A 12,643-nucleotide genomic window follows, 5' to 3' on the forward strand; every position below is an offset into this window, starting at 1 on the left:
GGGGAAGGAGGCAAGGGACAATGACAAAGTTAGATGGGAACACATTTGCAAAATATAATATAATTTGGCATGGTACTTCTTCTCCATATTAAACACTTGAAAACGAGGGCGACAGCAAATTCTTAGCGCCTGGCTGAGGTCATTGTGGGCCTACTGTACATGGGGAGGGACGCGTGCTGTAGCGAATTGGCACACTGCGCACAATCCAAATGGCTACTAGCAGTCTGCTGGGGGCTGTGGCCCAGGCTGTGGGTTCAGGCTGTGGGTTCAGGCTGCTGCAATGTGCTGCTGGAGAAGTGGATTGAAAAGCACTGCAGTGGTACTAATGCCTCGGCTATTTCAATCAACACTTCATCACTGGCCAAGCAGCTGAGAACGGGCCCTCATCACACTGTTCACAGCACTTTGGTAATAGGAGCTTGAACTACCCTGGACACCAGCAAGCTCCACATCTCATACACGGCTGCTTGAGATTCATTTGCTCCATTCATTAGTAAGACACGGGCCTTACACAGAGAACAGAGCTGTAGAGTAAGGATTTCATTCAGATGGAATAGCCATTTAGTACGGACAGCTTTGAATCATACCTACTTTCTCCTGCCATGTTGGCTTCTTTCCTTCGTAGCCCCTTGCTGCACAGAAGCTAGCACACAGCAGGCTGCACACTCATGTACAGCACACAGCAGGCTGCACACTCATGTACAGCACACAGCAGGCTGCACACAGCAGGCTGCACGCTCATGTACGGCACACAGCAGGCTGCACGCTCATGTACAGCACACAGCAGGCTGCATGCTCATGTACAGCACACAGCAGGCTGCATGCTCATGTACAGCACACAGCAGGCTGCATGCTCATGTACAGCACACAGCAGGCTGCACACTCATGTACAGCACACAGCAGGCTGCATGCTCATGTACAGCACACAGCAGGCTGCACACTCATGTACAGCACACAGCAGGCTGCACACTCATGTACAGCACACAGCAGGCTGCACACTCATGTACAGCACACAGCAGGCTGCATGCTCATGTACAGCACACAGCAGGCTGCACACTCATGTACAGCACACAGCAGGCTGCACGCTCATGTACAGCACACAGCAGGCTGCACGCTCATGTACAGCACACAGCAGGCTGCATGCTCATGTACAGCACACAGCAGGCTGCACACTCATGTACAGCACACAGCAGGCTGCACGCTCATGTACAGCACACAGCAGGCTGCACGCTCATGTACAGCACACAGAAGCTAGCACACAGCAGGCTGCACACAGAAGCTAGCACACATCAGGCTGCACGCTCATGCACAGCACACAGCAGGCTGCACGCAGAAGCTAGCACACAGCAGGCTGCACACAGAAGCTAGCACACAGCAGGCTGCACACTCATGTACAGCACACAGCAGCTAGCACACAGCAGGCTGCACGCTCATGTACAGCACACAGCAGGCTGCACGCTCATGTACAGCACACAGCAGGCTGCACGCTCATGTACAGCACACAGCAGGCTGCACGCTCATGTACAGCACACAGCAGGCTGCATGCTCATGTACAGCACACAGAAGCTAGCACACAGCAGGCTGCACACAGAAGCTAGCACACAGCAGGCTGCACGCTCATGTACAGCACACACACCTCCATTTCACAATTAATTAAATGAATTGCATGAAATATGCCTGTGACCATTTTCAAATGAGCTTCCTTTGACAGATAAGGCGACAAAAGCACATCGACTTCCAGAGTGATCCATTCCAACCGCCGGAGGATCAGCCAAACCTGCCTGACAATAAGCAGCTGCAATTCTCCACTGGTGAACAACTGCAACATTTGTTTTCTATTTTGCTCAAAAATCATTCAACTACGGAATAAGCTCTCACAAGCATTCACATGAGCCAAGCACATTTACGTGGGATTGTTTAGCATTCTGGTGGTGTGTGTGTATGTCACAATTTTTCATTCTCATTAGTCTCAAACACAGACTGTCTAGTTATTATGGCAAAGAAAATCACTGTCATTGAGAGAATAATTCATAGTAAAATGATCTTTCTTTCTTGGATGGTGACAACAGTTAGTGCTGCCGCTACATTAACAGACTTCAATTAAACACAGAGAAGATTTGAAAGGTTCTTTGGGATTGTTCCCAGATTGCCCCTCCAGATTTTTCTCCCATTTTCTCCCCAGTTGTACTTGGCCAATAGACCCTTTTCATGGGGGCCATTTTGTGTCGAAAAGGCAGGGTAAAGACAGGTGCAAGCAAAACACTAATGAGGGTTTCCAAATTCCATGATTGGAATTTGGAAACCCTCATTAGTGTGTTGCTATTAGTGGTAACGAAGTACCACTGCCGGTGTCAAAACAGTAATGGCTGGCTCCATCGCTCTCCCGGCTCGAACAGTAACATCAACGTTCATTGACTTTACACAACCATAAGTGCAGTTATTGCGGAAATAGACTCAATAACAACAATTAAACAAGAACAGGAGTATGCAACAGCGGAGTTTCTCGACGGAGAAGACAATTTGACTGGATCCGACGCTGATTGGCTGAAGGAGTTGTCTGTCAAGGCAAGTACTTCCACCCACTGAAATTATGGAATTATTATCCTAGCTTTTATCAAGAGGTTGTTCAAGAAATTTGAGAGCATTGTTTATCAATGGCAGTTGGCAAACATATGTATGTGCATTACCGCCACCTACTGGAGTTTGATGTCCTCTTCATAGTGTTGGAAGAAAACCGCCCACACGGGACTAGGGGTGGGAATCGCTGAGTAGCTCACGATACGATATCGTCACGATACTTGGCCCTCGATAACGATATTATCACGATACAGCGATACTGCGATAATCGATATATTGGAAGACGATACATCACGATACCTGTGTAACTGAAGAGAAAAAAATACCCCTAAAAGGCAAGAAGCAGGTATTATGTATTTATTAGCAGAATTGACATGAACTCTCTCAGAGTTCACTCACTCACTCATACCATTTTCGATACCACGGAGGAAAAGTTACACATTAAGTCTTTTTATTATTATTATTAAAACAAGAAAACCTATATAACCTACCTACCTATATAATTTCTAAAAGTAGATATTAATGATCAAACATTTCCATTCATGTAGCCTACAGTATTTATGTTTTTGTTTCAACTACAAACATAAATAAACGTCAACTTGAAACTATGTTTGAACTACCACACACAGCATAATATTTTAGCCTGTTTATAAAAAAAAAAAAAATTTTTTTTTTTTTTAATAAACATATCGATACTTGGTGCCAGTGTATCGATAACGTATCGCAAGTGGAAATATCGCGATACCGTGAGTATCGATATTTTGTCCCACCCCTACACGGGACAGCCTAAAACTAAACCAAATGCACCCACAAACGACCCAGGGATATTTGATTGGTCAACATTATACTGGCATTCTATTGGTGGCCTTTTTGATAGGGATGTGTCACTAAAAATCCAAGAGCAGACCAAAAATCCAAGAGGACAAATTCCAAGAGAGAGCACACTCCGTTTGAATGGAAGGACAGACTTTGAGCACAAGCAGACAAAATCGAAGTTCAAGGAGGGGATATCTGAATGTGAGTGCATGAAATCTGTCCATAAAGAAAAGTTTTGAGTGCGAGCGTAAAGTTTTGAGTGCAAGCGTATAGTTTGAGGACAAGCATAGTAAATCTGAGCACACGCAGGGGCTTTTTGAGTCCAAGGGTCGAAAATATGAACGTGAAATTGATAAATAATGCTCTCAAATTTCTTGAACAACCTCTTGAATTAAGATTCTAATTTAATTCCATATTAAATGACTGTGCACAGCCTGGAGTCCAGACGGAACCGCAGAACCAAACAGAATGTGAGTTCATGAATCCGGATGGTTTTAACCAGGCTGTTGTGAGGATCAGATGAGGTTCAACTCAAGTGGAGTCTGGTGAAAAGGTCATCTGCGTTCACGCCAAACAAAAAGCTTTTCTTCATCTCCGTCAGTGTGCTCAGGGCTCTTATCTGTCTGAGGAGCATTTAGTATGATAGAACATGACAGCCCATATCCCAGTGTCTGGGAATGTGCTGTGTTAGGATACATATTTCAAAGCAACTTTCAGACCCTCAGCTCTTCTTTAAGCCGAGTGCTCACAAGAAACTCAATACAGGGATTAAGTTCAGTTTACTATTGATAGGAAGAGAAGGGAGAGGAGGGGAAATATGGCAATTAAGTTCAGAAGAAATCAGTCTTTGAAATAATGAGAATAACTTCTGCCTCTCTTAAGACTGAAAGCAAGTTACGATTCTTTATAGATCAGATACAATACCAGCTTTCCATCTGGCTTCGGAGCTGCTTGACATGGTTTTATTTCAAGGTTGAAATGACGACTTAGATACACATGATGCGCCTGTCTTTACAATGCCTTGATTGCCCTGGTAACTGGGGCATTTCAGAGTCTCCAAGGGCACCCATGCACCAGCCAACAACAGCCTCCGGGGTTTCACATCGCAGACCAGTGACTCTATTGTGTCTGCGGCTCCAAATGGAGTTCCGTGGTCTATAGAGCATTATACGTTTGGCAAATATCCTGGTGTCTAATCGCATTAACAACTAATACATCATAAGGAGGTGAATTAAGCACCCTTGCATAAAATCAATGCTTAAGGGGGTGGATACAAAATGCCTTTATCAGAGTATTGATTTTCTCATGTAATTGACTATTCCCCGAGGCCTAGGCGATGCTGCAACACAAACCGCAATACAGAGAGTCAAACAAAATCCCTGCCAACTGCATTTGTCTTCATTATTAGCCCATAGATGAATACTTCCCAGTGTATTCACGCAGACAGTTGTGCATTAATATGTAATTATGAAACATATCAAAAGGGGGCACAATCTCAGAGCCGCTAAACAGGACAATGTGAAGGCCATGAGGCAAACGCACTGACTATAATTGCTGTATAAACAATGCGTTTCTAGCTCACTGTCAGGACAGAGCGCCTCGGCTATTTGGCTGCATTCATCCAACAACGCTTAATCAGACTATAAATGTTGCAGGGGAAATAATAATTGAGATAAAAAAGGGTTGCAGCCGAGGGTGATATTTACTGGGCTGAGTGTGCAGATCAGCTTGTATCCTGCAGCGTAAAAGAATACATTATTTCAAAAGATAAATGAACTGAGCTGTGGAGATAAGTCTTGATAGTCCATTTCATTTCAGGGAAGTGCCATTTCAACCAGGTCAATTAGCAACAAAGTCTTATTTGCTAAGACACCTTGGCATACACCTGCTCTGGTTCTTTGGGGTGAGGTCGAACCCCTGCCAACAGAATAAAAGGGCGAGAAGAGAAGAAAGAGGACTCAATGTAATCCTCAAAGGCCTTTTAAATAGCAAGTCAGATCAGGCCAGTGCAGCTTGCCCTACACTATAATGGAGTTTCTGCCCTGCCACGTGAAAGGGGTTAGGGAGGGTACGTGGGAAAAATGGCGGCGAGTGGTAAAACAACCTAACCTTGCAAGGCAGATGGATTCGCACGAGGTCATGAGATCAGATCACACGATTTGTTTGTGAAAACAAAGACCAGGTTAAAAAAACAACCCGCTGAAAAGGATGTTGTTCACAATGGAATGAAAAGGAGTATGATCGCAGGAGCACTTGGCGCATTCCAATTGTATTGGGAACTAAGAATTTCCCCGGTCAAAGACAGGAACGCCCCCCTGTGACGTCACCTGACCTCGGATTTGCTGCCCCAATCTCGGGGATTCTCACCAACCCTGGCCCCTGACCTCAAAATCCAAGATGGCAGCTCCACGCTTCAACAGTAGTGAAAGTTGTAGTAAATACTGTTTCTTAGCACTTTTGTCTTATGTGTGTCTGTCTAAATTTCATCTTTGGACATGTTGCTATGGTGTTGATAAAATGTGGATAAATGATGATGTTGATAAAAAATGTCTGGAATTCGCACCAGAGAGGAAAGCCAGAGCTTCAATATACAGCACCCCTGCCTTATAACGAAGGGAACGCATTTAAAAGGCAGACCAGTCATCCTCCCTCATCCTTCCCCGGGCGCTGCACAGTGGCTGCCCACTGCTCCTAGTTCTAGGAAGGTTCCTAGTAGAGGATGGGTCAAATGCAGAGGATGAATTTCCCCAAGGGGATAAATAAAGGATAACTTAACTTAACTCAGCTCTACCGCTATTTTTTCTTCTCCTCCGTAAACTCTGAAGAAACCCGACCTAAAACTATGCCCGCTATGACGCAGCATCACAAAGACATATCCCTAAATCAAGAGAGAGAGAGGGAGAGACAGAGAGAGACCTCACTTCACTCTCCTAATTTTAATTTAATTAATCTTTGGACAGTGCTTCCACATCTCACTCAGCTCTCTGTTTTTTGTGTGTGTGCAGGGAGTCAACCCTCTCTGCCCCCCCTCTCTCTCTCCCTCTCTCTCTCTCACACACTGAAGGGCATCCGTCCAGCATGTTCTGGGCGTCCTCTGCAGCCCAATGGAGCAGCTGTTTATAAATCAGTTTGTTTTCCTGTGAGTGAGCGAGCGGCTGGAAACTGGACTGAAAGGGAAGCTCAACAGCGCTTTGCCGCCACAATATCCAAAAAAGCGTGGGAGTGACGGATGTGTGGATCGCATATGCCGAGGCGCTACGAGCTACGCTGGCACCGCTCAACCTATTGACTGTTTGTTTTGACAAGTAGCTCACCCACACTGAGCAGATGGTGGAAGAGATATTGGCCTTGTGAAGGTTTCAGAGTCATACCTGCCAACGCTCCCGATTTTCGCGGGAGTCTCCCAATTTTTAAACCTTTCTCCTGCTGTGATCCCGATTGGTCATTTCTCCTGTTAATCTCCCGATTTCAATCAAATGGCTGTAGCAGGCCCAGTTTTAAAGTCAGAGTGAAGTATCTGGTGTCATACGAAACTAGAAGACCAAAGGAATCGATTGGTACCAACCATGCCACGCCAAGCTTGTCGGCAAGGGGGCTAAATAACGCTCCAAAGTTAGGCAAAATTTTAGCGAGGGAAAAACTGGCATGGCCATTTTCAAAGGGGTCCCTTAGGCTCGCACTGCAAGATGAAAATGGTTTCTTCTATGGATACCTACAAGTCTCCCCTTTACAGAGAGGGTAGCACGAGCATTTTTGCACAAGGCAGCATAAATTGACAGAACAATGTTTGATCATATCACTGATCTGATTTGGGGGGGGGGGGGGGGTGCATTTGCTGATACACCAGATTTTTTTTTGTTGGTGTGCGTGTGCTTACCCGGAGGAAGGAGGGGAAGCCCATGCCGTAATATCCAACAGCAAAGTAGTCTGGTCTGGGCCGGATGACCTTCACGATGTTCTCGTAGAACTGGGCCTGCTTCCGCTATTTGGGCACACAAGGGTAAGCTTCTGAGACATGGAGGTTAAGAGGAAAACTCCACGCATTCCACTAATGTCTGTAAGCACAAAAACAGCTGTAGATGTACACACATGAGCACATGTGCAACACCAGCCCAAAGTTTGGACACACCTGATTGAATGTACAAGATTTTTCATCATATATTTTTCATAAAGCCATTTTGATCTGAAGGCTTATGCTTAAATGATTGAAATTTGTTTCTTAGACAAATATAACTACCGTAGTGAAGTTGATGCCTGTGTATGAATTTCTTTTTTTTTATTTCTTTTTTTATTTTTACCTTTATTTATACAGGGAAAGGCCCTTGAGAGCGAACTCTCATTTACAAGAGCGCCCTGTTACAAAGAACACATACAGAAATGTACAGACTTTCCAAAGCATTTGCCGTTTCAGGCAAATAGTGGCTACCTTTCTAAGAATCTAAAATAGAATACTTTTTTTTTTTTTTTGTCATTTCATAGTTTGATGGATTTACTATTATTCTCTAAAATGTGGAAAATAGGAAAAAAAGATAAAAAGAAATTGAAGTCAAGACGAAAAACGAGATGTGTCCAAACAAGACACAAGATCTTCTGTATCACTATCATTTTAGAGTAATAATCCATATAGTATTGCAATAACTTCCTTGACTCCAACCACGTCAATACGGCATGTACAGTTCAGCACCACAGATATAACTTAACATTATACTGTAACATTACTTACCAAGGATGCACTGAGCTGCTCAAAGTCAAACATTTCATTCTCGTACTGCTCAGCCAGCTCCTTCCCCAAAATAATTGCCTCCTCCCACATCTATTGGACACATAAACAGAGGCCGTTAGTAAATGAGTTAATTATCCAGGTACAAGTTAAGAGGAGGAATATTCCATTCGCAGTCAATTGCACAGCACAAACTACCTAACAGGCAGTGGTATTCAATGTAAACTTGCCGTTTCGAAAACAAATAAATCTGAATGCTATTGAGCTGCACCTGCTTTGCCCCCTGCACACAGGGATCAGAGAGCCTCAAGTCAATAATACTTTGTTTCTCTGATCGAATGTGCTGTAGCTCGAAGGCCATCGCCTTGAGAGTTTGCGAATTGATTATAGTGATGCATTTCTCGATGAGCGCCAGCCTCCTCCAGTGTGGTGGAATACTGCTGGATAGATGGGAGACACTTGAAAACGCTAAGTACCCTCTTGACAGACTAGACTGGGCTGAGATGAGCCGGGCCAGGCTTTGGGGCGATTGAGTCCAGACCGCTACTCAGAGCTGCCTGCCATCAGCTCGAGCAGGGAAGGAAACACCATCTGGACCTGCTTTCTCGATGCTTCCTATAAGTCGGTACCATCCCCTAGAGTGATGATGTACTCTTAGAGCCACTGTAACACTTGATAATTCAATTCGCAGTCTCCCTTGCCACTTCCTCCAGTTGAAGACCTAACTCTGATGGCTCGGCCAAGCCTAAGCTATTTTTCTTCTTTTATATCTTTAAAGGAGCACATAGGAGTCCCCTACTGCTACGACAGATTCGATCGAAACGGGGCATCTATGGTTGGCACCACACAAAGATGGCACTGGTCTTGTACCGCTTTAAAAGAGGTATAAAGCAATAGAGAGCGGCAGGCCGCAGAGGAGAAGTGAGGGACGGAGGTTATGAAAAGCAGGGGACAAGAGAAAAGGAGAGAGGAGACTCTCTCTAAGAGGTGACCGCTGCTTACGTGTGGATCATTTACAATCCCTGGTCTGTGTGCAGGGAAAACAAAACAGCTGTTTAGCAGCTCTGCCACAGAAGCTGCCTTCTCCTGCCAGCAGAGGGGGTATTTAACAGAGACGACAGCATCCAAAAACAGCACGCTTCAGTTCTGGGGGGGTTGTCAGGATTTTGAACACTGTCTTCTCCCTCTTTTATAAGCTTACACGCTTATTTTGCCAGATGGGCTAGTTTAGATTGCATTGTGCAGGGGAAATGGGCTTAGGTGGGTGCGGACATAATTTGGGCTGGTTTTCCACGAGTTCGGCGGGTTTTTTACAAATTGAAGTTTGATTAATCCATGTAGCCTAACGTAGGACCTAGACAGACCATCAGACTGTGCAGTGCCCATAGTTCTAAGTACTGCGTGCTCTCTCTCTCTCTCTTTCATGCATTTTGGTGGCTTTTTAACACCTTTTGGGCTGGAAACCATCAGCTGTATCTGGGAACACTGCATGTGTTCTGTGTGTGTGTGTGTGTGTGTGTGTGTGTGTGTGTGTGTGTGTGTGTGTGTGTGTGTGTGTGTGTGTGTGTGTGTGTGTGTGTGTGTGTGTGTCTGTGTGTGTCTGTGTGTGTGTGTGTGTGTGTGTGTGTGTGTTAGGGCATTCACGACTAGTAGATTTTACTAGTCGACTAGTCGTACCTAAAGGTAGTCGACTAGTCGTTTTAGCAAAAAAAAAAAAAAAAAAAAAACATATCCCATATCCCCCACAAAGAACATCAAAACACAACACAACAAAACAAGAAAACTGCATAAGATACACAATAATCAAGAACAAACAAGACTATTGGACAAACAACCAAACAAAAACAATGCATCCGGATCCTATCCTGATAAGCCTAATGACACTGGGGTAAAAAGTTCTTAAAGTCAAACTCTGTATGTGGCTGCCATATTTTGGGGATGTCTAAGAATCTGCCTTTGCTCTTGTAGTAAATGTTATCCAACGTATGGTAGCTTGAGAGTTCATTCCACCAGTGAACTACAGCTGGGGGATTGGATGCTTTCCAATTTAAAGCTATGCATTTCCTAGCTGCCAACAGGGCAAGATCTATGTATTTACTTTGAATGCATTGTTTTTGTTTGGTTGTTTGTCCAATAGTCTTGTTTGTTCTTGGATTATTGTATATCTTATACTTTGATAGTCCATGTACGTCGTGTAAATACTTCATGTTCTTTCTTAAAGATAAAACAAAAGAAAAGAAAACGACTAAATGCTAAAACGACTAGTCGACTACTAAGCACAGTGTCGACTAGTGGTTTTACTAGTCGACTAGTCTGTGAATGCCCTAGTGTGTGTGTGTGTGTGTGTGTGTGTGTGTGTGTGTGTGTGCGTGCGCGCGTGTGTGCACTTGCCATTTATATTCCGCAGGACCTTGCGTGCTGGTGACCTCTGTCTCTTACCTTGCCCTTGTCGAAGTAATTGATAATCTGCTGGTAGAGCTGGTCCTTCAGCTGCCCTTGGGTGGTGGCCTGGTAGCCATCTCTCTGGGTCAGGTGGGCTGCACACGCCTCCTCTGACCACTGGGGAGGACACGTAAGCGTCGCGGATCAACACAATGCAATACAATACAGAGTGGAAGGGATACAAATGACAAGAAATCAATCGCTGAGTTGTTGCCAATGCAAATAGGTGAGATTGATGTGTAACTCATTCAGCCTGCCCCGGGCTCTGGCCCGGCCGGATGGAAACTTGAGAAATGGGCAACGAAACAGCCGTCGATACACATGGAATGAGTCAGAGAGCGCATCGATGCGCGCTCGCTGCCTTCTTCTCCGGCTCATATTAGCCTCCGGGTTGCGGCCGCATCCCCGCCGCAACCCAGAACAGTGCTCCAACAGGCCAGTTCACTGGAAACCGATCCAGCGACGTGGAGCGAGGGGAGCGCAGAGAAGCATTACTTCTGCTTGTGTTACCGATACCGATCGGCCACAATTGATTCAGGCAGCAGCATCATCTCATTCATTAGGGAATCTGCTTGATTCTGTAAACAATCGCAGGCAAAGAAGAGGGGTACATAAAAAAGAAACAGAGCAAGATTAAAGGGGTATCCTTTTTTGCTGACCCCGCACTACATCACGCTGCTTTTTCCTCAACACAGAGAATAATGAGACTTGTGAGTGGCTAGAAGGCTTAGTTCACAGGGAGATGTACCATCTGATTGGCCTCTGTGTACACAGGAAGCCTAATCCTATGCGGCCTGTCAGGACTGATTCATTACCAGCCCGGGTGTAATTGACATTCTGCGGTGTTGTGAGAAACGTGAAGAGTAAAGATCTCTGGGAGAATCGGAGCGAGTTCTGTCTGAGGGGCCACATTTGAAGAGCAAAGCATTTTGCACGCAGCGCTCCGGCGAGCGCAGAGAAAGTAATTTGCTCCGCACATTCCTGCTGTGGCACGAAGAGAGGTGTTGGGAGAGTTTGGGCTCAGCGTATTGATCCCGTTACAGCTGGACTGCAGCATTTACACGGTTAAAAAGGAGATCCATTTATTCAGGAGCCACGGAATCGACAGAACTAAAGTGCTGATGCATCTCTGACCAATATCCATAACGCTGTAAATTCAACGTCCTTTAACTATACTACTGACTGAAGGTATTCTACCAGAAGACTTATCGCTCTCCCCGGGCCTATTTTCATTCTCCACAACATAATTAATACTGGCGGACAGATATACAGAGTGACACTAAATCGCACAGTCATGGTTTCCAGCCCAGCTCATTTAGGGGCGTCTGTGCACCAATACAAAAGAGAGACAGTGCTCCCAAAGTGGAAGATGGAAGCACTTATTGGAGAGAGAAAAGGATTTAAGCAGGCTGTGCTGGTGGAACAGAATCAACCTCATTTCACAATATAACGGCGACTCCTCTTGTTTGCTCTCAGAGCAGGCAATGGTGTGGAATACCGCAGCTGGTGGGCAATGAGCAGGATTAAAATAACAATGCCGCGGCTGTTCCGTCACACCGCCCGCTCTCCCCTGTCGGGACCTGTAGCAGTCGGCTGGAGCAGTCGGCTATTATACAGATCAAGGTGAGATGCACGTGCGACCATTTTGGATAAAAGGCGAGAGAGGAACGACTCCAAGTTCGACGTACACCAAACCCCCGCTGGGAATGGATGCTGCAGCTCTGCAGAATCCTATTTTCGATGTGGTGTATTTTTGGCAATAAAAAAAAAAAAAAAGTATTATGTACCTGATCAAAATTGTCATTGGACTAGAACCTCAACGTTATGCTTCAAGATCTCCAGGCATTTAAACGACATCAAAGATACAGGCTCTATGTTAAGTGTGGTAGCAACCTACCCTCTCCCCTCTTTAAAGTCGAGGCACTGCATCCTGTGGTTTACAGTACAGGACCTGCGACTCTCATTTTCAAGCTGACAAAGGGGACGGCGCTATCAAAGACGATGGGATTCAAGCATGATGGCCCAACTTCAACTCACTTCCTGTCATTTTGTCACGTGGGTTTTGCTCATGCTTTTCCACGGACACGC

At 45.2% G+C, this 12,643-nt stretch overlaps 1 protein-coding gene across 1 annotated transcript in view; it reads right to left on the minus strand.

Annotated features, from left to right (window-relative positions):
* The window catches only part of dock1 (dedicator of cytokinesis 1), a 292,156-nt gene that overhangs the window by 34,221 nt on the left and 245,292 nt on the right, over window positions 1-12,643 (minus strand). Inside the window, exons 38-40 of the mRNA XM_083635505.1 lie at window positions 10,553-10,672; window positions 8,117-8,206; window positions 7,271-7,375 (exon numbers count right to left, since the gene is read on the minus strand). Of these exons, the coding sequence (XP_083491631.1) occupies window positions 7,271-7,375; window positions 8,117-8,206; window positions 10,553-10,672 (315 nt within the window). The remainder of the gene's footprint in view (window positions 1-7,270; window positions 7,376-8,116; window positions 8,207-10,552; window positions 10,673-12,643) is intronic.

Source organism: Poromitra crassiceps, assembly GCF_964638095.1.
Source record: "Poromitra crassiceps genome assembly, chromosome: 4".
In the NCBI taxonomy this organism is placed as follows: domain Eukaryota; kingdom Metazoa; phylum Chordata; class Actinopteri; order Beryciformes; family Melamphaidae; genus Poromitra; species Poromitra crassiceps.